The sequence below is a fragment of the Manis pentadactyla genome, chromosome 14 (assembly GCF_030020395.1).
Source record: "Manis pentadactyla isolate mManPen7 chromosome 14, mManPen7.hap1, whole genome shotgun sequence".
NCBI classification, from domain to species: Eukaryota; Metazoa; Chordata; class Mammalia; order Pholidota; family Manidae; genus Manis; species Manis pentadactyla.
Window position 1 is genome coordinate 31,086,724 of NC_080032.1, and position 25,300 is coordinate 31,112,023.

At 42.9% G+C, this 25,300-nt stretch overlaps 1 protein-coding gene across 2 annotated transcripts in view; it reads left to right on the top strand.

Moving 5' to 3' along the window:
• The window catches only part of SCN11A (sodium voltage-gated channel alpha subunit 11), a 110,891-nt gene extending 86,382 nt beyond the window's left edge, over positions 1-24,509 (top strand). For both annotated transcript variants that reach the window (XM_057491494.1, XM_057491495.1), the window contains exons 20-27: positions 2,586-2,759; positions 7,189-7,290; positions 7,712-7,972; positions 8,664-8,717; positions 10,983-11,124; positions 16,132-16,232; positions 20,011-20,281; positions 22,901-24,509. In XM_057491494.1, coding sequence (XP_057347477.1) covers positions 2,586-2,759; positions 7,189-7,290; positions 7,712-7,972; positions 8,664-8,717; positions 10,983-11,124; positions 16,132-16,232; positions 20,011-20,281; positions 22,901-23,931 — 2,136 coding nt within the window. In that variant the 3' untranslated portion in view covers positions 23,932-24,509. The remainder of the gene's footprint in view (positions 1-2,585; positions 2,760-7,188; positions 7,291-7,711; positions 7,973-8,663; positions 8,718-10,982; positions 11,125-16,131; positions 16,233-20,010; positions 20,282-22,900) is intronic.
• The last annotated feature ends 791 nt before the right edge of the window (positions 24,510-25,300 follow it).

Sequence of the window (25,300 nt, forward strand, 5' to 3'; positions counted from 1 at the left end):
GGCAAACCATTAGGGGGAAAAGGCGACAGTAGGGACCAGATCAGGATATAGTTAAGTTGTGTTGGTATTTCCCACTACTCGCGGTCCCTTGAAAGGAGAGCAAATACAGCTTTATGTGCCTGTCAGCTCCTTCCATTCTGAGGTGGTGTGTGTCCCAGGGAGTGTTGGAAATAACTTGGAACCCATCAGCCTCCATGGCTGCACAGTCATAGGCTCCTTCCTGTTCTCTCTCCTTACCATTTGGTTCTTCTTACCCTTCACCTCTCTCCTTGGGAGATAGTATCTTTCTTTCTTATCACCTATGTGTATTTCTCTCTGTCCCTCCCTCTCTTCTACCTGGGTGTCTCCCCTTAAATGGCCATAATATGGAACTAAATTCTCTCACTATTTGTTATATGAGCAATGGAATCCTGGGCTCCCCCTTACTGATATAGAGTCACAGACAGTGCACAATAAGTCACTAGAAAATGGAAGGAACACAGAAGTGTTTTGTTCCTTCACCATTGCCTTTCTGTTTAGTGATTTACACCTGCATGATGTCTGTGTGACAGGAGATGAGCATGTACTTGGGCCTGTGATCAACAGACATCTGTGTTTATCTGCCTATCCTCAACACAAATTATTCCTTGAACAAAGGGTGAATTTCTCTAAAAGCACCCCAGAGGACTCCCTGGATTCATTATTACTGCCCACTCTTGGTCCAGGGCCCTGTACTCTTCTGATGGCTATGCTTTCACTGGCTACCTACTCTTCTTCAGGTGGTGGGGTTCTTCCATGTTTTCCACCAAGGGTGACTGGTGTCTCCCAAGCCCTGTGCTAGTCAGTGGGAAAGCAGTGGTGTTGCCCAAGTCACAGCACGTGCTCTGTGGCGCCAGACAACAACCCTTCTCATCAGAGGAGGAGCCAAGGCACACGATCCTCCTGGTCCTCATCTGCCTTCCGATAAGGCACAGGTGGGCTGGCAGAGTGAGGCTGAACACACAGTGCAGAGGGTCCCAGGACAGGCACCCAGGCCCTGTTTCTCTACACATGCTTATGGAGAAACGGAGATAAGAAACATCTAGTCCCTCACCATGGCATGTGATGTGTTGACCAGCAGCTTCAGCATCACCTGGAAGCTTGTTAGACACACACAGTCTTGGGCCCATTCCAGGTCCACTGATTCAGAACCTAGGTGGTTTGGGGCTCATTATTGTTGAGGAGCTCTGGTCTGGCCACTATGTAACAGGGGAAGCTTCCTGGATTAGGAAATGGCCTTGTTATAAGGTGGGGGCCTTCGTCGCTCATTGCTGATGTCAGTCTCTTCTGTTGAGCAAACTGAAACCTGCTGAGCCAGCATCTTGCTAAGTTTCCAAACTGAGAGAGGAAATGAGTTTCCAACACCATTCAGATTGGTTTCTCCTCAAGAGACCACCCACAGAAAGTCCCTGATTTCTGGGAACTTGGAGTCTTATAGGACAAACAGACAGAGTCCAGGCAATTGTAGGCCAGGGCCATAGTGATGTACTCAGAGAGGCAGTGGGTGACACAGAGCCTTGGAGAATGGGTACTCAACCCAGTCTTGGAACAAGATGGACAGTGTCCTATAGAAAAGATCAGCTAAGCTGAGATCTGAAGGCTGAGATGAGGAGCCAGCAGGGCAGAGGAGGAGATGGAGGGCCTTTTACAGTCAGAAGCCCAGTTGGGACTTGGAAGCGAGACTGCGCTTGTGTGTCCTTTCTCCCCAGCCCTGGGGCTGTGTGGTTGCCTTAGTCCCTGCCAGCCAGACTGGTTTCTTCGTTGCCTTCAGCTTTTGCCCAAGTGTCATGACAGGGCTGGTGCCAGAGCCCCTCCTCTGTTTTCTTCATCCTTTTTAACTCTGTAAAGACTAAAAGGACAGCTGACGCTTGAGTTATCTAGAAATCCTCCAAGATTGTTGGTATACCTAGGGGCAAGGGCCAGACTCCAAAACCACTTCCAAGACACTGAAAAATGAGTCACACTTCAGGTGAAGGATATGTTTGCACATAGCATGTAAAGGCATCTCTCCAAAGCTAGGATGTCTCTTTTTCATGATTGCACCTAATGAGTATTGAATATTCAAAGTAATTTGTACTGTTTAGGTGGAGGATGGGTCTCAGCTGGATCTGGAGGGTGGCTAAGACATGTGGACTTGAGGTCATAAGTAACGGAGTGGCACTGTAATAGAGCCACTAAGGTAGTCAGGAAGGTGAAAGATGGCCTATATCACCAGTGGTCCTAGAAAAGTTGGGAAGACTTTGTTGGCAAGGGTTGAAAGGATTTGGGAGACCAGGAAATGGTGTGGTGATCCGCTGGGACAATATTTCTATATCCCAGGCGTCAGTGATGAGAGCCTTGGGAACTAGAGTGGCAACAGAAGTTTAGAAATAGGATTTTCCTTCAAGTTTTCCTTACTCAAGGAATTGATTCCTTTGGAAAAGTTCAGCCTTAATGCCTTTTGAGCAAAACCTTGTCACCAAGAGAGAAACTAATTTATTCAAATAAGAAGAAAAATAAAAAGAAATGTCAGCAAGGAGTTTATGCAAATAGCCAGCCTGGTTCATGGCTCTGCTTTATCCTTTCAGGTATTTGAAGATACTAACCTTGACCAACGACCCAGTATCCAAGCATTACTTAATTGTACTGACAACATTTTCACATACATTTTTATCCTGGAGATGGGTCTGAAATGGGTGGCCCTCGGATTTGGGAAGTACTTCACCAGTGTGTGGTGCTGGCTCGATTTCGTCATTGTGATTGTGAGTTCACCATCCCTGTGTCCCATGCCGACGGGGGCTGGGGTGGGCATGGAGGAGGGAGCGCATGGGGACCCCATGGGAGCCACCTCTCCCCTGTGCCTCGTGTGGGTGTCCTCCGCAGTGTTCCTGCTCACAGCACTTGTGAGTAGTTGGTGCTTCTCCCTCAGCACCTTACGATCCCGGGTCCTTTTGTTGCACGCTGCACCACCGCCCTCCCCACCGTTCTCCATGAGCACTCCTCAAGTCTGATGTGTATCTAGAATAACTCTGAGGGGCCTCCATTTAATTTTCTCCTTCCAAATGTCTCTTTCCTTTCAAGACTTCTCAAAGCGGGTCAGCCGCCAACAGACTAGGTTGGTCTCCATCTTGATTTGTCAAACAACGTACGAGGATTATCCACATACATTCTTCCGTTTAATCTGTATAGACATCACCTACCACACTGAGGACAAGGAAACCTGAAGCTTGGATGACCAGCAGCTTGTTTCGTGGGGAATTGGGGCTCACACCTTGGTCTCTGTGTGATGCTGAGGCCATCAATAGCAGTAGGGGGCCACACTTAGTGGGCACCTTCTCTGTTTCAGGTGCTCTGCCTGTGCTTCATTTACATCCTTCCTGTCAGACAGCACAGTCACTCCATGTGGTAGGTGTACTGTTATTTTTCTCATCTACATAGAAAGAAACTAAGTCACAGGGAGTCCCAGAAACATAGTAAAGGTTGCCCAGCTGGAAGTGGTGGAGGTGAGACTTAAACCTACATCTCACTCCAAAGCCCTTTATTTTAATTTTCACGTCCTTTCTGCCATGAGCTAATTATTTGCTGTTTAGTGAAGTAAATATGACAAATGCATAAACATAAGCATCAGCACACCCTGCTGGAGAACCATGGGTTGGTGGTGGACACTAGCAGGCCATGTGTAGTTGCAGCACTTTAGAAGGGCATCAGCACCAGAAGGCTCCAACAGAAGTCAGAGGAGGGAATAAAATCATCCACGTGACTTTCAACCCTACCAGTTTTGGGAATGCAAACCACTCTGCATCCATGGTCTTATTACATTGACGTGCAGAATCCATAAGACAGTGGATTTACTGGCCTAAACTGCAGAGACTGGTTGTAGAGCCATTTTTTTTCTTTCTTTCTATCTAACTATAAGCAAAGTGCTTCCCTCTTTTGACATGAATAAAGACACATGAATAAAAATAATGAGTGTGGACTATAAATTGCTCAGATTTGGCCTGATACAAATTTGAAAACATAAATCTTACATTAACCACTAAAAATACCAAAACAGTGATCCAACGTCATAGTGTCAAAAAGGGTACCAGGCTCAGACAAGTTTTTACCAAACTACCAAGGAGTGGTGCCATATACCAAATGTTTGCATCTTCCAAAATTCACATGTTGAAACATAATCCCCAAAACATTGGTATTTTCAGGTGGGACCTTTGGAGGTGCTCGTACAGAAGAGCCCCCCTCCACCCCAGTTTCCCCATCCCTTCTGCCATGAGAAGACATGGGGAGAAAGCTGTCTATGATTCAGGGAGCAGGCTCCCTCCAGACAGTGATTGTGTCTTGGACTTCTCAGCCTCTGAACCATGAGAAATAAATCTCTGTTATTTATAATCTACCCATGCTGTGGTATTGTGTTACAGAGGCCTGAACTAAGATAAGCAGTTAGCCCCAACCTTATTCCAATTGTTAGAAATGAGAAAAAGAGGGGAAGCTTGCAAACTTATTTAATGACACAAGTATAACATTGAAAACAAAATGAGTGGGACAAAAAAGAGTAGAACAAGAGGAGAAATAATCTTATATATCTTTATAAATAATAATATCTTTATATCTATATAAATAAATATCTTCATAAATCCCAGAGAAGGCACCCAGTAAGTGTGGTCCACTATTACTGTTGCGTGTCTCAGCATCACACAGACCAAGGTGTGAACCCCCATTCCACTTGAAACAAGCTGCTGGTCATCTGAGCTTCAGGTTTCCTTTGTCTGTAACATGGTAGGTGATGTATAACGTTACTTAATTTGGGACATTATTTTGTGTATTAAATGAGAGGATGTGTGTGATTCTGTTGCTTGTTAATTCTGTTGCTTGCTAATCAAGAGTATATAAAATGATCTTTAAAAGTTTGGAGTAGAAAAATGCAAACACAACCACACAAAAAGTACAAATTTAATTATATCCAAATTAAAACTTGTGTTTTCTATTCAGCTATATCCTAATCATAGTCAAAGACAGGTTAGAGCCTGAATATTTGCCATGTATATAATAGATAATTATTATTCACAATATACAAAATCTCCCTAGAGATCAACGAGAAAAGGACAACTCAGTGTAAGAAAGGGAGAAGGATGCACCAGGCAACTCGCAGAAGGAGCTCAAGTTACCAATAAATGTGTGAGGAAATACACACTGGTTAAATCACCAGTTAGCACAGAAATGCTGATTAAAATGAGACACTTCCTTTTCCTCATCAGATTGACAAAAATTTTAAACTGGGGGTAATATCTAACATTGAGAAGGATATAGGAAAATGGAATCTCTAATCACTGTCGGCAGTTTAAATGGTACAGTCATTTGGGGGAAAGTTTTGCACTATTAAGTAAAATTACAAATGAGATCAATTTATAATCCGGAAATACCACTTCTAATCAAACATCTAAGGAAACTTCCTGTTCGTGCACCCAGGAAAAATGCACACACATCTGTTTAGTTTGCTGTTCATAGTAGCAAAGAAATAGAAATAATGTAGATCCATAAAATACAAATATTACGTGCTGTGTTACTTTACAACAGTTAAAAGGAACAAACCTTAAGAATATATGTCAACATGATGAATCTCAAAAATAGTACAGTGATAAATGCAAATTATATAGACAAAAAAGATAAAACTGGCCGCTGACTTCCCACCCTGAAGAATGCTATACAGTGGGAAAGAGTGTGGGCATTTTCATGTCTGCATGTCTGTGGGTGCTTCCCAGTGTGGCAGAACAGAGCCTGAGGGTGAGGTTCCGGCTGAAAATGTGTACATTGTACCTCTAGGAACACTTCTCCCCCACCCTTGCCAGCAGTGATTTGGTAAAGCCAGAAGAACTACTGGGCTTTGCCATCTTTTCCCTGTGGCTAGGAACAAGGCAGGAGTACTTGTGGACAAGCTGCTTCGACAACTCTCCTGACAGGTGATGCAGTTACAAACAGAAGGATAAGCAAAAAGCTTACTTTTAAAAAACTTTATAAATAAAAAAACATTTTGAATTGATGGTGATTTTTTAAAAATTGACTATGAATTTTAAAATCTTGTTATTTTGCCATATTAACTCACTTAATTTCTCTCAGCTTGCAGATATTTTCCTATGAGATGGGCAGGATTGGTGGGGAATGTTTTTAGGTAATAGCGAATTCTAGCATTAGCTAAGTCCAGCATATCATAATGCACTTAATATATTATTATGTGCACATAATGCACATAATAACACAGCATAATGGCCTGCTGAACAATTCCCCTTCTGGTTGGAGCCTCTGAAAGCTCTGCATGATCAGTAAGGATGACTGAGGGTCTGCCGGTAGTGGTCTTCAGCTTAAGCTCAGCATATTTGTTAAACTTTAATTAGTGTTTTTGCAAAGCTTTCCAATCCTCAGTCCTATTCTGTTTGGAAGAAGTATGTTGGGAGAGAAAACTGGATTTAATTCTCCAACAAGTGAAAGGAAATACTAGCAAACAAATAAGTTATTTTTTGTTGTAACTTCTTATTTTGATATTATTTCAAACTTCCAGAAAAGTTGTAAGAAATAGTGTAAAGAATCCTTCATACTATTTCCCCAGATTCACCAGTTATTAACATTTACCCCTATCTGCTTTGTCATTTCTTCTCTTTTTTTCTAAACTGCTTGAGATTAAGTTGCAGACAGCAACCCCCGTTTACCCTTAAACATTTCAGTGTATATTTCCTAAGGTCAAGGATGTTATTCACATAATTATGGTAGAATTATCAAAGTGAGGAAATTTAATATGATCCAATACTAAAACCCACATCCATTCTCAAATTTTGTCATTGTCACCACAAAGTCTTTTATGGCTAATTCTACCCATCCACTGCTACCCTCCACCCCCAAATCCAGGGTCCAGTTCAGGACCCCACATGACGCATCATCATGTCCTGTTGGTTTCCTTTAATTTATAACAATTTCTGAGCTGTTCTTTGTCTTCATTAAACAAATAATATAAATTCATTGTTCTGATCTGTCTGGGCTGTAGTTTGGCCAGACAAGGAGAAAAATAGTGTGTCCACTTGCCTTCCCACTTCCGCCAGGGCCTGGCTGATCCCTGGGGGCATCTGCCTCTCCTGAAGGCTCACAACCCCCACTGGCATCCCTGGACACCAAGTAGGCACTACCCAGGGCCCCTCTTCCCACCAGGTCTCTGTGATCACTCTCATGGACATAAAGGGCTTGAAGTCCCTCCGCACTCTCCGGGCGCTGCGGCCCCTGCGCACACTGTCCCAGTTTGAAGGCATGAAGGTACTTGGAGTGAACGGGAGGAAGGTCAGCGGGTAGAAGTGGCCAACTGCCCTTCTTGGGCTGGGCTGTGCTTCCCTTAAATTGCCAAGCTTTTCCGGTACCCCTCCCCATACTGCCCTGTGCTTACCATAAGAGAGATGGAGAAAAGTCTGAGAGTCTCCATTCTGTAATAGCCAAGGGGGCCGAGTCTCTGCCTCTGTCCTAGGCAGGTGTCCCACAAGTGTCTAACACCATCAGCAGAGGACACTTGTCAGGTGATCCTCGGGGGCAGCAGAGGCAGGCTTCACTGGATGGGGTGAGGTGGGGCTGGCAAGTAGGTGGACTTGCAGGATGTCCAGCCTGCTCATTGCCCCCTGGGAGAGGAAGGGCTTGGTGAACCCCACCTAGAGCGCCTGTGAAGCTTCCCTTTTGTTCCCCCAAGGTGGTAGTCGATGCCCTCATCGGTGCCGTACCTGCCATTCTGAATGTCTTGCTTGTCTGCCTCATTTTCTGGCTCATATTTTGTATCCTGGGAGTGAACTTCTTTTCTGGACAATTCGGAAGATGCATTAATGGGACAGATACAATAAATCACAGCATTGTTGCAAACCGAAGTCAGTGTCAAAGTGGAAATTTCTCCTGGGTCAACGAGCTGGTGAACTTTGACAACGTGGGAATGGCTTACCTCGCCCTGCTGCAAGTGGTAATTGCTGTTGGTATGCTTTCCACTTGAAGGGGAGATACCTTAAAAGAATTTTAAGTCATTTCTCAGCTAATGAAAATACAGTGACTGCGCTGAGATAACAGAATCAAATCCCAATTCCTCACCCGGGAGCCAATCCCCTCTGGTAATGTCCCCTGCACCATCCCCTGCCCCCCACCCCAGTGAGCATATACTGAGCCTCAACCCCCAGTTCATGTCTCTTGTAGGGGTCTGTGCATCTCACCCTTCCTAGGAGGTGCCGTGCCCCCCAGAGCTCCAGCCAGAGAGGAGAGGGGTGTCAGAAGCTACGCCACCCCATTAGTGATAGTCCTCTGCTCAAAGCAGTCCTAGGTTAAACCGCAGTTGCCAGGCCTCCAACCGACAGTGCGGAAGATGTGACATCAGGAGAGCCTGAGCTAGGCTCTCTCCAGGGTTGATTCACAGCTTCTCTAGCAATTTTTAAGGCATAAATTTCTTTGGTTTTCAAGCTTTTTACCTTGTGCAGATGAAGAAAAAGAATCCGAGACACCCATTTTTGAATTCCCTTCCATGGTTCTTTTATGTAGACATTCTGTCCTGGGCTGGCAGTCATCATCTTGCATCTGCCACCGGGTCTGCTTGCTCTTCAACAGCACTTGTCTGCTGATAGCAAGTCTATAATTGCATTTGTGTTTCTCTGCTTTTGTTGCAGGCAACGTTTAAGGGCTGGATGGGTATTATGTATGCAGCTGTCGATTCCAGAGGGGTGAGCGTGTGTTCTGCCATATCCTAGAGTGCTAGAGTCAAATCAGGGGCAGTCCACAGCTTCCTGCATCGCATTTCCAGTGGCCAGCGCTGTTTGCCTTGCTTTCCTTGGGACAAATGCTATGCAATAGGGAGAAAAGGGCCCTTATCCACCCTCCCTTGACTATTACGTTGTAGCACGCCCCAAAGCCCAGTCCTCTTTCTCCATAGTGACCAGTAGACCCACTCCTGTAGGTGGAGCCAGAAGCAACAAAATCACAGGATGCCTTGATCTTCTTCTCTTGCCTTTTCTCCAAATGGGTGGGCAGGCAGAGCCAAATTTCAAAGGGTACTTGCCCTTGACTGTGGGAAACTGTAAGACTGGATTAAGTCTGAACAAGAGAAACTTTCCCATGGCTCCTTCCCTCCAAAAGATGAGAGGGGTTTCTGGTGATCGCCACCTATCAAATTCTAGTTGAGTAAAAATGATTATGGACTCCCAAAGTTGGGAGAATATTCAGCAACCTAGTCCATTTCTATTTCCCAGTTGTGAATTTGAGGAGTGGAAGGGAAGGCCATTGTCTAAAGCCATACAGTGAACGAATGGTTGAATCCAGGAGGAATCAGCATTGTTTATTTCTGTCATCACACTTGTGTGTTGTTCTGCTTTAGAGTCTGCAGAGTTAACACCTGGCACATAGTAGGTGTTTAACCCCTGTGAGCTGGCGGTAGCCATTGGTGGGGATGAGTCATGCAGTAGTCACAGGAGGCAATTTATAAAAGGAAATATTAAAAAATACTAATGTGCTCACTTTTTTGTCTGAGTACATGGTCTTTACCCCAGTTTACCTTAGGCATCCATCGCCATGGGACAGACATTGGGGGTGGGGCAGAAACATCATGCAGATGGTGAGAGAACAGGTATGTGGCTTACCTGTGAACCCGCAGTGAGTGACAGGGCCGAGGTGTGGAGTGCTGCCTGTCCTGCTGCTGGTGCTTGGACGCCGTAACTCGTATATACTGGCTTCTGGCACGATGGCCTTTGTGTAGTCACAGAGCATCCTGCTGGCCTCAAATATTGGTGAAACCATGGGTCTTTCTCCCCTTTGACTCCTCTTGGGCTCAAACACTGACTCTCTGCCATATCTTCCACATGGTCTGCTGGCCCGGCAGTCTACTCCCATTGCTTGCCATATAGGCCACCAGGCTATCAATTCCATTTCCAAGCCACGTGAGAACTGAAAAAGGCTCAAGAGACCCGTCTGATCCTGCTACTCCAGCCTCTAAGTCGTCCAGAGTATCCAGGCCTTTCCTGTGCAGTTTTCTCTTGGGAAATTATGGAAGTTGAGCAAGAATACCCTGTTTGCCCAACATGTCCCCCCCAGTTTACTGGCCCCAAGTCCTCTCTCCAGACCCAAAGATGGAGAACCAGGACACACATCTCATGGCTATGACCTCTCACTCATTTTCCAACAATTCCCTAGGTGCAAGTGGGACAAGCTTTTGTCCTTCCCCTCTCCTATCTGAACCTCCTTTTGCAAGACTTTTTGCCTGCTACATAGTCTTATTTTAAATGTCAGATGCTGAATAGTAATTCTTTTTTTCCATTCCATTGTTTCTGTACTAATTCCTACTCTTAGTTCACACAAGTGGATGCCTCAGGTCAACTGCAACTAAGGTCAGGCACTCTTAAAGGCAAAAAAGAAGTAATATTTTCAAATATTTACCTCCATTGCACTGGGCCCTATGGTAGCTGCTGAATAGCAAATATCATAAATGCATTGGACAGGTGCATTCCATGCTAGATACTAGGAAACAGAGAGCAACAGGACACCAGCACAGACTCAAAGCAGCAGTGGGTGCCATCTGAAGGCTATAAGGTGGTAGCCATCCTACAAGAGTTGGTAGGCAGCCACCTCTGCCCAAAGAGAGTGTGCCCTCCTAGGTGGCTGCACCTCCGTCTGGCTGCCTCCCATCATGTGTCCACATAGATGTCCTTGAGACCTTCTCCCGGCATGTGTGATCATGTGCTCCCTTGCCTCCACCCCAGTGGTTCTCCACCACTTAGCAGAGAAAGCCTAGCCTCCCACCACTCCCTGCCCCACTGCATGGTGCCCAGGCCACTTGGGGAACTGAAAGAGGTGCCCCTGGGCTGGGGCTGTTTGTGGGGCTGGTAGTTAATGCTGCTGCTAGGACCTCTGTGCTCTTGTGAGTATATGGCAATTGAGGCAGCTTATGTGTTTCTTTACTAATTGTTTTCTCCTCTCATTAAAAAAATCCCTAACAGAAAGAACAACAGCCCAAGTTTGAGGAGAACCCACTGAAGTACCTTTTCTTTGTGGTTTTCATCATCTTTGGCTCATTCTTCACTCTGAACCTCTTTATTGGTGTTATTATTGACAACTTCAACCAACAGCAGAAAAAGATAAGTATGGGTGTTGTCCTGGTTTGGTGTTTTCACCTCTCTCCTCCCAGGGGCGTGAAAGGAATATAATTCTAGTCTAGATTCTTGTACAAGGCAGAGGCTGGCAGCAGCTCATGAACAAAGTGGGAGCCACTTGGAGAAGATTCTTGAAGATACGGCTGAAAAGGGACTGAAAACAGTGGGGATTATTAAATCCTTGTTAAGTCCCCCTTAAATAAGGACACTGTTGAACCCTAGTAACCCTAGTAGAAGAACAACTACCAGGTTTAGTATTTATGACACTGGAGTCACATTTTAGTAACTTTTCAAGTGTACTGTGTTATCTCGGATAAAAAAAATAAATTCTTTCTGCAAACTTCTGTCCTGGTACCAACACCCAGCAGATTTATTGAACTTATTTGGAAAGAGATGGATGGGAAGAAGCAGGTTTTGGGGAGACTTTTCCCCCACACAAACAGATGTTTATTTTTCTGACTCTATATTTCATAGGAGCTTTGTAGTAGATATGGAAAAAAAAAGGAAGATAAAAAGTAAATTTAAATCACCCATAAAGTGACCACCAAGTGGGAACCATATTAGCTGAAGCACCATGGTTATGGTCCGATCCCTTCCAGCTCCTTTCTAACTAAATCCGTAGTCCTTTCACATGGCTGAGATTACAATTACACAGTTATTTTAATTTTGTAGTTTCCTTACTCTCCATTAGTTCTGAGCCCATGTCATGAAATTATATTAGTTATGCCAGTTTCCAGGGCTGAATTACATCCCATATTTTGGGTAGATAATAACTTATCTTAATCATTCCCTCTCTTTTTTTTAGATATTTAGGTCATGTCTGGATTTCTTGCTCTTGTAAAACAATCATAAACTTCCCTGACATTCTTTATGTGTATCTCTGATTAACTCCTCAGGATAAGTTCCTAGAATTTAGGGCATTAAAGATATATTGTCAAATTACCTTTCCAAAATGCAATCCTGGGGTACTTCCCTTTCACAAAATGTGAAAATGCCTTTTTACTCTATTCTGATAATCCAGATTTTTATAACATTACCTTTTTTTGGCTTGATGGGTAAAAGTGTACCTCATTGCTTTATATGCTTTTATTTGATCATTTGCAAAGTTTATACTTTTCATAAGTTGATGGCCATAGGTATTTCTCCCTTAAGAATTTCTGTTTATAGCTTTGTCTCTTTTTAAAAGTGAGATTGTCATCCTTCTTATGCTTATATGTAAGCACTCCAATTTGTAACTTGCTTCTTATTTTTTTTGTAATGATATTTTTGACTTAGGGACATCTAGCATCTTTATGGAGTCAAACTCCCAATCTTGTCCTTTCTGAATTCTCTTGTATTTATGAAACAGAGAGCATTTCTCAGTCCTAAAATCTGCTAACTAAACATTCACCTTTGTTTTCCTAATAGTTTTATGGCTCTTTTGAATTTTTCTGTTGAACCCTTGTAATCCATCCAGAACGTATCTTGATGTTGTGGCCTTCTTGGTGTCTGTGGGTAGAGTCATTCCCTGTCCATGCACAACTGTGTTGCTATCTGATACTCAGAACCGTGCTATGTAGGGTCACCTCTGTCACATGCACCTTGATTGCAGTTGGTACCTGCAATTTAGATGTCAGGCCTTGTGATTTTACTGTTTTGAAATCACTGTTTTGATCAGGCCATAGCATTTTTTTTTGTTTCACTTTGTATACACTTTTTTATTTTTGTTTTCACTTTTCACTTCAAACATGCCCAAGAATATACTAAAATGAATCTAAAATATCCCTCCCCTGGCACAGCACTTACTGACTTAAGAACATCCTTCTGCCATCTGTGCCCCTTACCCAATCCTGACACCAAATTTCCTTATAGAGCAAATCACAGACATCCCAACATTGAATTTACAGATACTTCAGAACCTACCTCTTTTTAAACATAACCACACTTCCATTATCATACCTTAAAAATTTTGACATGAATTCTTTTAAATTTGTCAAATACCCAATGTTCAAATTTCCTCAAGTCTTTCATTGTCTTAAAATATGTATTTATTCATTCTTTGATTAATGGATGTTAAAGATTTTTTCTTTTCAATCAGGATTCAGATAAGGTCCTGCCCTTATAATGACTTTCTTGCGCCCTGGATGACAAGATGTTTCCCGCACCGGGAATCAGCGGTTTGTCTAAGGAGTCCTGGTTTGTTGCAGGAGATGGTGTCCCAGGACCACAGCCTGGAATGCTTGCCCTTTCTTCTCTGTTTTTCAGTGCACAGAGTAACTTCAAATGAGGACTTCAAGGAAAAATGTATGTGGGAATATGAATGCCATTCATTCAAATTCAGGACCATGAGGTTTTCATTTAGCTTCCTGTAATACGTCTATATCTCCTCTTTTCCACACTGAGAAACCTGATTCTCATGGCTACAGGAATGACAGCACTAAAATCTTCCACAATTACTCATCTTCTTTTCCCACAGCACATTCATAGGACAGTCTCCAAATACGGTATTAGCACCATCATGATGCATATCCCTACTGCACACTCTCGTGCCTGCTAAGCTTCCCGAAACAACCAAATCAACTTCCTGGGCTGTACTTTTTTAATTGTGGTAAAATACACCTAATATAAAATTTACCATCTTAACCATTTTTAGGGTATAGGTCATTGGTATTAAATACATTCATAATGCTGTGCAACTGTCATCAACATTCATTTTCATAACTTTTCATCTTGCAAAACTGAAACTCTATGCCCATTAGACACTACCTGTCCATTCCTCCTCCCCCAGCCCCTGGCACCACCACCCTACTTTCTGTCTCTATGATTCTGACTATTCTAAGTGCCTCATATAAGTGGAATCATTCAGGATCTGTCTTTTTGTGATCGGTTTATTTCACTTAGCATCATGTCCTCAAGGTGCATCCATATTGTAGCAAATTTCAGAATTTCCTTATTTTTAAAGACTGAATAATATTTCATTGTATTTATGTACCACAGTTTGCCCCTTTATTCATTCATTAATGGACACTTAGGTTGCTTCCACCTTTTGTCTATTGTGAATCATGCTGCAATGAACAAGGGTGTGCAAATATTTCATCGAGACCCTTCTTTTAATTCTTTGGGGTAATTCCCAGACATGGATTGCTGGGTCATATGGTAATACTGTTTTTAATTTTCTGAGGAACTGCCATACTGATTTCTACATACTGTACCATTCTACATTCCCACCAGCAATGTACAAAGATTTTAATTTCTCTGTATTTTCACCAGTACTTGTTTTCTTGTGAAATTTTCTGGTGCTCTGTGATAGTAGCCATCCTAATGGGTGTGAAGTGATGTCTTATTTTGGTTTTGATGTGCATTTCCCTAATAGTGAGGGATACTGACTACCTTTTTATGGGATTATTATTAGCCATTTGTAGATCTTCTTTGGAGAGATATCTATTCAGGTTCTTTGCCCATTTTTGAATCAGGTTGTTTGGTTTTTTTGTTGTTAAGTTTTAGGAGTTCTCCATATATTCTGGATATCAATCTTGTATCAGATTTGCAAACGTTTTTCCCATTCTGTGGACTGCCTTTTTACTCCATTGATAGTGTCTTTTGATGCATAAATTTAAAACATTTTCATGAAGTCCAGTTTGTCTATTTTTTCTTTTGTTACCTGTGTTTTGGTGTCATATCTAAGAAACTGTTGCCAAGTCGATGTTGTGAAGCTTTTGTCCTATGTTTCCTTTTAAGAATTTTATTGTTTTAGATCTTACATTTATGTCTTTGATCCATTTTGAGTTGATTTTTTTATATGGTGTTAGGTAAGGATTTGATTTCATTCTTTTTTATGTGGTATCCAGTTTTCCCATCACCCTTTGTTGGAGAGACTGTCCTAGGGCTGTATATTTTTGGTCCATACTGATGGTGTAAATTCAGACCCCTACCCCTTCATCAAGGCAGGCCTGCATTTACACATCATCAGGGAAGACTGGGATTTTTCCCATAGTACAGACGTAGCACTAGTTGTCTTCCATCACTGACAGAGAGATTGTTTTCTTCCTCACCCTCTCATTGCAGCACTTGGAACGTCCCAGATTCATGCAGGAGCCTTCGCATAAGCATCACTGCCTTTTTCCCCGGTGACCCCACAGTGGTGATTAAAGGCCAAATTCTAGTTTTTAAGGAGATTAGCAAATGCTTTAGGGCCAACCATGGCTTCGGGGCTAATTTACTACTTTGTCTTTTGCTTGCTCTTGATTTTTAGACCCTGGAGACTTTCCTTACTTTTGTGCAAGTTCAGCTGCGTATTTAAAAGTTCTGTTTTATCTTACCTAGCATTTTTAAATGTTTTACCCCCACCCCCAAAATTTCCAGAAATGAAAATTATAGTTCATTTTCTATTCTGTCTTGCTCAGTAATGAAAACATTTAAAGCTCTCTGATTTTTTTTTTCCCGAGAATGGCTCTGGACGGATTTTATGAATCTACATATATGTGTGTGGGTATGTGTGTGTGTGTGTGTATGTATGTATACATACATATATATATGTATACATATGTATACATACATATATATGTATACATATATACATGTATACCCACACACATATATGTATGTATTAGATATATGCATTCATTAGGAGAATTTTAATTGCCACTTTGTGGGATATTTTCTTCAAATTTTTGTTACTGATTTCTATTTTTGTTGCATGGTGGCTTCATTATAGTGAACTGAAATGTATTTGATTTTTGTAAAGATTCTGTGGATGTTTGCAAAGAATTTGTAATCTTTGTTTATATTATAGAAAGTGAAATGTAACTGATAAAAGTAACATTTCTGCCTTACTCCTTAATTTAAACCATGTTTCCTTGCAGCCTTCCCCTAGAGTCCAGCCTCTTTTGCTTCTCATTGGAATTTTAGGGATTGTTAATAGAATGTAATATAACTTTGAAATTGTTCCTGAAAATTCAGAACTTATTTCCAAACTGCTGTTAATTATAATTAGCTCTTATCTTCTCCATATACTTAGGTGGTCAAGACATTTTTATGACAGAAGAACAGAAGAAATACTATAATGCAATGAAAAAATTAGGATCCAAAAAACCTCAAAAGCCCATTCCAAGGCCTCGGGTGAGAGCAATTGATTGATTCTAAGTACATAGATCCATTAAGTGGTCATGAGGAAGTCAGATATCTGCAATGCCATTCTCCTTTTTTTTTTTTAATTTAAAGACATTATCCTAAGAATTCAATAAAACCCCAGATACACAGGTGTATGGCTCGAGTTCTTAGGAAAATTCAATGTTCAAATTTAATAGAAAGAACTAGGACAATAGCTTTAATTTGCTTTTTTAGGGAGAGCATAATAGGTGCTTAGTATATACTCCTTGCAATGACATGAGCTTAGCAGTTTGTTTTAACTCAATCTTGGTCAATTTAAAATGTATTTATAAGATCTTTTACCAGTTTTTTCTCTTGTGCAGTTGAAGCCATGCACACTGGCTCCACTTCACAAGTATTTGTGATTAACTTTCTGTATCAGGAGTAGGTAAACTTTTTCTGTAAAGGGTCAGACAGTAAATATTTCAGGCTTTGCAGGCCTTATGGTCCAGCCATTTACTCACCTCTGCTGTGGGAGCACAAGAACAGCCATGGGAGATGAAGGATGAATATGCATGGCTGTGTTCAGCTTGATTTAGAGACACTAAAATTTGGATTTCATGTAATCTTCGCGTGTCAAAATCTTATCCTTATTCTTCTTTTGAGTTTTCCCCTAAACATTAACAAATGTAAAACTGAACCTGAGCTTACGGTCTATCCGGGAACAGGCAGTGGGCCACATTTGGCCTAAGGCCATAATTTGCCTCCTCTGCTACCTGTGAATCCTGCTTCACTTGGCGCGAAGCGTGGCTCTGTGGTTCCAGTCTAACTGGGACCCTGGGATTGGGGACTGTTTGATTATAAAGTCATATAACGGCATGAGTGCATTTTGACAGCATTCAAGGTGGGGAAGGTGAGTGGGGGCTGACGAGTCTGGGAAAGCAGTACGGAAGAGGGCCTTGATGTCTGAAGCAGGTAGAAATTTGGAGATTGTTATTCAAACACAACACCCCTAATTATCAAAGAGATGTTTAATTTGCTGGTATTCCCAGCACTTAGAGTAGAGCCTGGCATAAAGTGTTTCTTAGTTATTACTAGTTGAATGAAAGAATATGTTTTAGGGCACAACACAAAGTCCATCCCACTAGGATCAAACCATTGTGTTGCAGTAAAAATATCTATGCATGTTAGTGCAAACTGTTTAAAATCTATACAGTCAAGAATTTTTGACCAAGGGGGTAAATGACAAAATTATATTTGGGGATATTTATTCTGTTAACAGGATGTGGAACTTCAGTCCACCTAAGCTAAATCTAGCTTGGAAGTACCAATCTAGAATGAATTTCACTTTGAAGTTCTTATTTGAACTTGAGCCAACAAAAAATACAGAGAATTTTTATTTACATGTGCGTATTTTACAACCACTGACACAATACCTGGTGGTACTAGATTTGGAATTAACTAAAAGACCCATGGAACTGAGTCCCCATATATTTACCAGTTTATTTCACAAAGAATAGGAAGCAAGCCATGAGCTCACAGCCAAAGAGAAGTTGTGGCCCAGATGCAGCTTCTAGGCCTCTCCACTGCTCTGGGCGTGTGTCTGCTTTACCCTGGGAAATGTTCTTTGTCTTTTATGACACGTTTGCCATGTGGCTCCTCTGGGAGCAGGTGCCATGCCACAGCCCACAGCCCTCTGTGTGTAGCTACAGTTCACTCATCAGCTTCACAATGAGTGATTCCAGTAACCAAGCACCACCCCACCAACTGATGCACATTTATGTTAGCATCTATATCCCAGGGAGCAGTGTTGCTTCAGATAAATCCAACATCATACCCCCAGATGTCCCTTAGTTTGAGCTAAGACTGCATCAGCTGTTAGTCCTTAACTCATAGCTTTACCTTCCCACAGATTTTTTTTTAATCTCTAAAATCTAAATATTCACCCTTGGAACAAATGAATAGCAGTTGCATGTTGGGGAAGGCCCAGCTGTGTGAGCCTGAGCAGTGATGCATATTATTCCCAGCAGTAGAACAAGGGGTCTGGAATCATTTCTGACTCCTTCTGGACTGTTCCCAAGGGCAGCTGCATTACTGGGTGTAAGAATCCCACAAGGTGTGGGAGTCACTGCATTCTAAAGGGATGTAGGGTGCTTTGGGTCATCTGCCACTTTAGGTCACTTACATCTTAATGTCCTCCGTTTGTCTAAATGTCAGAGCTGAACTGTAAGGCTGGTGCTTCCCCTCACCTCACCCTTGTCCTCCCAGTCATTCTGCCTCTGGAGAGCACCCCTAAAAGCATCTTTTCTCCAGGTCCTTTCTGACTTCCCAGATGCATCCTCACATAGCAAATGCACTTGACGTTTACATTTCTTCTCCAGGCTCCTTGACAAGAGCTTTAGGGCTCCTGGAGCCCACTCTGAAGCACCGCCCTCCCATGTTGTCCCGCTGTCTTTCTTTCATCGCCCTCACTCCTATGAGTGACGTTATTCACTCTCATGGTTTTAATCCTGTGAGGATTGGTGCCTGACCTCCACACTCTAGCTCTGCACATGAACTGCAAACCTGAGCTCCAAACTCTGCCCATGGCCCTCAGATGCCCCACTGCCACCTCAAACTCAATGTGTGCAGGACATCTTCCTAGCTCCCTTCAGAGCTCCTGGTCCTCTGGTCGAATCCCATAGACCCCTCATTCAAACATTCCCTGCACCCCCCTCCCTCGCTACTACTTCTGTATTAGCCCTCAAGCCCAAAAGCTTCTGTCTTGCTCCACTATTCCCACCACAAACCAATGTCATCTTTTGCTCAGTTACCATAACAGATGCCTAGGTCCCCAAAGATAAATTGTTCGGGCTCTGAAAGTCCCCTAAGTGTAAGAAATGGGTATACTTTGATTAGATGGTGATACAAGGCAATGTGATAAACCCATATATTGTAAAACTAGGAAGGCATAGCCAAGCATGCCAACAACATCAGCGTCTGAGTTGGTGCTTAACAACAGAGGAGTGCCTCAGTGGTCAGATCAAAGAGCAGAATGATTGAGTCCTTTTGCTGCATATGGAGGTTGGCTGTGCGAGCTGGAGCCATAACCTTTGCCAGAGCAATCAGCATGTAGTCACTATGTGAGCAGCATGGCCATCTCGGCACAACCCAGTATACACACTCACCATCAGCAATGAAATAATGAACTTTTCTATTACGTTTTTAGTAACCATTACATCACAGCCCCTTTTATCTAGCCTTACCTTCTAGGGAATGAAAATTAGCAAATTGGCATTCACAAATTGCTTGAATAGAGGGTTTTGGTTAAGACTAAGGTCTGATTATTCTGAACTGACGTATGGAGATCTGGAGATGTTAATTCCATTTTGTCCAACATAATTACGTGGGCAGGTATTTTGTGCACTAATATTATTGAAGTCAAAATACAGAAACAGATGAACTATAGAGACCAAAGTTTATATTTTCATTACTAAGTCCAATATGAGCTGTTTTTATTTAAACTAAGCAACATCATCCCTCACATCATCACATCAAGATAATGTTGTTACTAAACATTTTTCCCTTTACATTTTTTATTTTAAAATGGAATTAAAGCTAATAAGCCTATAGCTTAAAACCACTTACCCAATTAAATTTCAGTGAAAATATAGATACAAGAATTTCTTGCCCTTTAAAAAGGGCCTGGGCATTTTTCAGGGAACTGCTTTAGTTGTAAAGGGCAAATCCTGTTGTATATACTTTTCGAAGGTATGTGATTTCATTCTTTCAACTCAGAATGACCTATACTAACTTTTTTCCCCCTCAGAATAAATGCCAGGGCCTCGTGTTTGACCTGGTCACAAGCCAGGCCTTTGACATCACCATCATCATCCTCATCATCCTCAACATGCTCTGCATGATGGCTGAGTCAGACCAACAGCCCAAAAGCATGGAAGACGTCCTCGAGCAGCTCAACCTGGCCTTTGTGGGCATCTTTACAATTGAGTGTCTCATCAAAATATTTGCTTTGAGGCAATACTACTTCACCAATGGCTGGAACCTATTTGATTGTGTGATCGTGGTCCTTTCTATTGTTAGTAAGTAAAAGCAGCAGCCAGAGGGGCCTTCGTCTGAGAGCCAGAAGTGAACTTGTAAATTGTATCATTTGGAAGCATGTCCAGACTATTCCAAAGTGACAACTTAGGCTTATGTGGTTTCTGGAAGAATGCATAGGTGCTCCTGTGCCATTCTCTGCTGGGAAGCGGCTAGGAGTAATTTCCATTACTTTGGCTGTCTACAGTGTTGAAAGGGAGAGCTCAGTGATTATGTGGGCCATTTTTCCAATGGAGACAGACAAAATTAAGATAACTTATAAGTTTCTGTAGGGGGTACCTGTTTTATCCAGATAACTGAGTCAAAATCCTACCTTTCCTGTGTGACTATAAGCCCTAAAAAACATTTTTTAGCTTTAATGATTTAGCATTTAGTTTCCCTGTTTTTGCTTAATTCAAAATCCATGTGGATATAGATCACAATTATTGTGCCCAATGACGCTGTGGGGCCTTCCCTCACCTCCTATATAGCCCTACCTAGATTTGGCTTCCAAGAGTGTGTCCTAGGGACAATCAGTGCTCTCTCTTTATTCTTTATCCCTTGTTAGCTTAAATCCTAACGTGAACTATGCATGTCTCAATTGCTTGGACCCCGTTCTCCAACCAGCCTTTCCCTATAATCAGTATATTTTCCCAAACCATAGGCAGGATTAACCACAAGATTTATGAAAGAAAAATAGGGAAAAAAGAGCTATTGCCACATACCAATATTATATAAAACGCACGCGCACACACACACACACACACAACTTTGAAATTAAATTCTTCACAGCTAAACCATAAGAGTTTATTCTGAGTTTTTGAAGTTTGCTCTTAACTAAACCGATAATTTGACTTTTTATAATTATGTAAAACTGCCCAGGGGCCCCTCTCATAGTTCAAAAAGCAATGAAGTCAATAAAAACTGATTTCACAAGTGGAAGCTTTTGTGCTATCTCGGAAAGGATGCACTGAACAGATATGCTGGATCGAAATATTTCAGTTGCTGTCTCCAGAGCAGCAGTGCAGACGTTTCCAAGAGTAAGACAGTGGTACAGCTCCTAGTCTGATCTGGTTTCTAAGCCATGACGCTTATGTAGATGAAGTTTAGCAGTAGATTCTTACCCATGCTTACGGTTAAATAGACCTTAAGTCTTCATGAACAGCCCCTCCTCCAGTGTGCAGAGGGCAGCTCAGTTTTCCATTATTTACCAAGCTCCTTCCAGGCAGCACCAGGCACTGTACAGTGTGTGGGAACGTCTCTGACTTCTGTCCTTTGAACACTGCTAGGCAGTTGCAGCAACACTGCATTTCACTGGGTAACATTTTGCTCCAGGAAGGAGAAAATCCATGCATTGAGCAAATGTGGGCAACATTTTATGTGCCTTTTCCAGAAGGTCTGCCATCCAGCACAGCCTCCACACTTTCCCAAGCTCTTCCTAAGCTTTCAGAGAAATACAAAATAAGTCAGTCCAAGTGAATCACTCTCTGGGAGTTAGCAATCCAGTTGAGGTATTAAGGCTTCCTCACCTTAAAGAGTCAGAAAACGATGAGGGATTAACTGGACACTAAATCCCATGGTATGCAAAAGAACTGAGCTTGGAGAAAGGGTGGATTACTGTCGGTGTGATTAGTCAAAGAAATAATCAGGAGGTGGCCTGAGAGGACGGACCTCCTCCAGTTGTTGAATTGGTACTTAATAAGTCCCACACTCACCAGGGTTGGCTGACCAATTAACATATGGACTAAAGTTCTTTGGCACAGTTGGGCAGTTGTTGAAGTATATCACTAACTAGTTCTCTTCAGTCATTAGGTGACAGCAGGTAATTTTGGGTGACCATCACTTCCAATGACTAGGGGATCCCCAGAGCAAGAACAAGGCCATGTCTTCACAAGACAAGCTTGTTCCAGCCATTTTATAATATCTGGGCCAAAATGTGGAGTCACTTCAAATCCTGTGTCACTTGCCTGCAGAGCCAAATATTTAGCTGTTCACAGGAACCTTGGTTTGTGATGCCATTTTTGGAATGTCAACAACAATAGGGAAAGCATCTCTGATTTGGTCTCTTCAGTGTTTTGATTTGGGACCTCAGACATCCTTGGAATGAGCATATTGACAAACAGGAGCTGCCTGGGTGCTTTGGCCCAGAAGGGAGCATCCCAGCGCCCCATCTCCCTCCAGCCCTATCTGAGCCTTGCAGCAGGCTGTGTTCAGATTCCTCTGTACACATAAGACTCTGTCCCATGCAGGAAGTTGGGGGTTAGAGGTTCCACTATTTCTGATGACAGCTCAGGCTCAAGCCAACCTTCAGTAGCAGAAATTTCTCCTTGCACTGTACTGTAAAAGAGCCCACCACTAGTTTATCTGTTTTCCATTCTCCGTATCCAGTGAATATGGGAACCTGTAGACAGCCTGTTGCACCTAAAGTCCCATGCAACAACTTATGGCTCTTGGAGGTTATTTTCCAAGTTAAGGCACAGATATTTTCCCTGATATTGTTCATATGTGCATAAATTGCAAAGAACGCTTAAAGTTGGTCCCACCAAGGTTTCGAGGCGGGAGAGGCAGGCTGGGTCTGAGGGTGGTGTGCCTGCAGGAACTGACCACCCCTTTCCTTCTCCAAGGTACGATGGTCTCTGCCTTGGAGCACCAGGAGCACATTCCGTTCCCGCCAACACTCTTCAGAATTGTCCGCCTGGCTCGGATTGGCCGAATCCTGAGGCTGGTTCGGGCGGCCCGGGGAATCAGGACTCTCCTGTTTGCTCTCATGATGTCCCTTCCCTCTCTATTCAACATTGGTCTTCTACTTTTTCTGGTTATGTTTATTTATGCCATTTTTGGTATGAACTGGTTTTCCAAAGTGAAAGAAGAGGCTGGAATTGATGACATATTCCACTTCCGAACTTTTGTTGGTAGCATGCTCTGTCTCTTCCAGATAACCACGTCAGCAGGCTGGGACGCCCTCCTCAGCCCCATGCTGCGAACAAACGACTCATGTGACTCCAGATCAGAAAACTGCCACCTGCCTGCTGTAGCCATAACCTACTTTGTCAGTTACATCATCATCTCCTTTCTCATTGTTGTCAACATGTATATTGCTGTGATTTTAGAGAACTTCAACACAGCCACTGAAGAAAGCGAGGACCCTCTGGGTGAAGATGACTTTGAAATATTCTACGAAATCTGGGAAAAATTTGACCCAGAAGCAACCCAATTTATCAAATATTCTGCCCTCTCTGACTTTGCTGACGCCCTTCCTGAGCCTTTACGTGTGGCAAAGCCAAATAAATTTCAGTTTCTTGTGATGGACTTGCCCATGGTGAGTGGAGATCGCCTCCACTGCCTGGACATTCTCTTCGCTTTCACCACCAGGGTCCTCGGTGACTCTGACGGCCTGGATAGCATGAAGGCAATGATGGAGGAGAAGTTCATGGAAGCCAACCCTTTCAAGAAGTTATACGAGCCCATAGTCACCACCACCAAGAGGAAGGAAGAGGAACGATGTGCTGCTGTCATTCAAAAGGCCTTTCGAAAGTACATGATGAAGGTACCTCCCTGTGCCTTGGGGGACAGGCCTCCTTCCCCACTGCAGAAACTCTGCAATGGGGACTTGTCCAGCTCTGGGGTGTCCGAGGGCAAGGTCCACTATGACTGATCCCCTCGCCCCCTCATGGTCTCACAGCCTTGCCTGCAGCCTCTGAGCTCCAGGGGCCCACAGATGAACTAGCCATTCGGTTTCCTTCTGGCTACAAGAAGTGATGTTTCAGTGTTTATTTCAAATGGTTCTTATTGACAGATACAACTTAAGGCTGCCTGCCTACTAACCACTGGTACTGTTTTATGAAGGAAGAAGACTCTAGAAGGGCTGTAAGGACACGCTAGTGTTAGGATTGAAAAATAATTCAAATTATGTCAGAACAAAAGAATGAGAAACAAAAGACACATTAAAGTTTTAGATTGTGTTTCTCCATGTGTCTTTAGGCACATTGTCTGGTACCTTTGATATCTTCCCCAGTGCAAGCATGTGGCTTATCACAGAGAGCACCGTTGTATGCTAAGTGAAAACTCAAAACCTGCCAATAAAGAAATAGCTTATTACAGATATTTTTTAACAACACTAAGTATTTGGGGTTTATTTCAAACCTCAGGGCATGATCTTGACATGTCAGTTATCACCTTTCACTAGCTACAGTCTCTGTTACATATATTTGGAAAAATAAATAATAAATTCATGAGACTTGTCAGCTTGCATTTCATTCAGATAGTCCCCTGAAAAGTCCTCTTGCTCAGTGGTTGGGCAAGTAGTGGTTTACACGTGGTGTTCTTCTTGGAATTAAAGACTTCTTTTCCGTGGGCAGAGGGGTCCCTGTGCAATTCAGTTAACAGATGTGTTCCTGAGGGCCAGTGCAGCACCCTTGTGTGAACTGCTTCTAACCAGGCCCTTAGCCCCAGGAGCACTGGTGCTTATGAAGGAGAATTAGACAAGTGTTCATGTGCCGGTACTGGTATAACAGTTGGCTCTTTGGAGACAAAAAGTACCATGATTTGTAGCATTTATTGATTTCTATGGTGAATATGCCCATCATGGCTGATTTCAAGTCACCAATATGATATAACTGAACGTGGAGTCGGGAAGAGATGCCTACAAGCAGTTCCTCATGAGCTAGTTCTGGCTGGCTCTGTGCATCACCAGCTGGAACCCAGAAAGTCTCTGTTTAAAAAGTCTGCAGTGGGCCCCTTGGGTAAAGAAAGTGCCCTCCTAGCGGCACCCAGATGGCAGGATCAGGGGGCCATGAAGCCTCCTGGTTAGCCCATGATGGCAGCCCTTTGATGAGCCTCACACTCAGGTCTCGCTGAATATCTGCATAAAATGCAGCCCAGAGAACAATGCAGGCCCATCAAATGGGTCTCACCGCAGAAGTAGCCCAGGACCCTCCTACAAACTGGAGATGGGCAGGGGGAAGAACCTGCATTGCAGTGATCTAGATGTGGAGGAAAACACCGCAGGAAGTGTGTACCCCTCA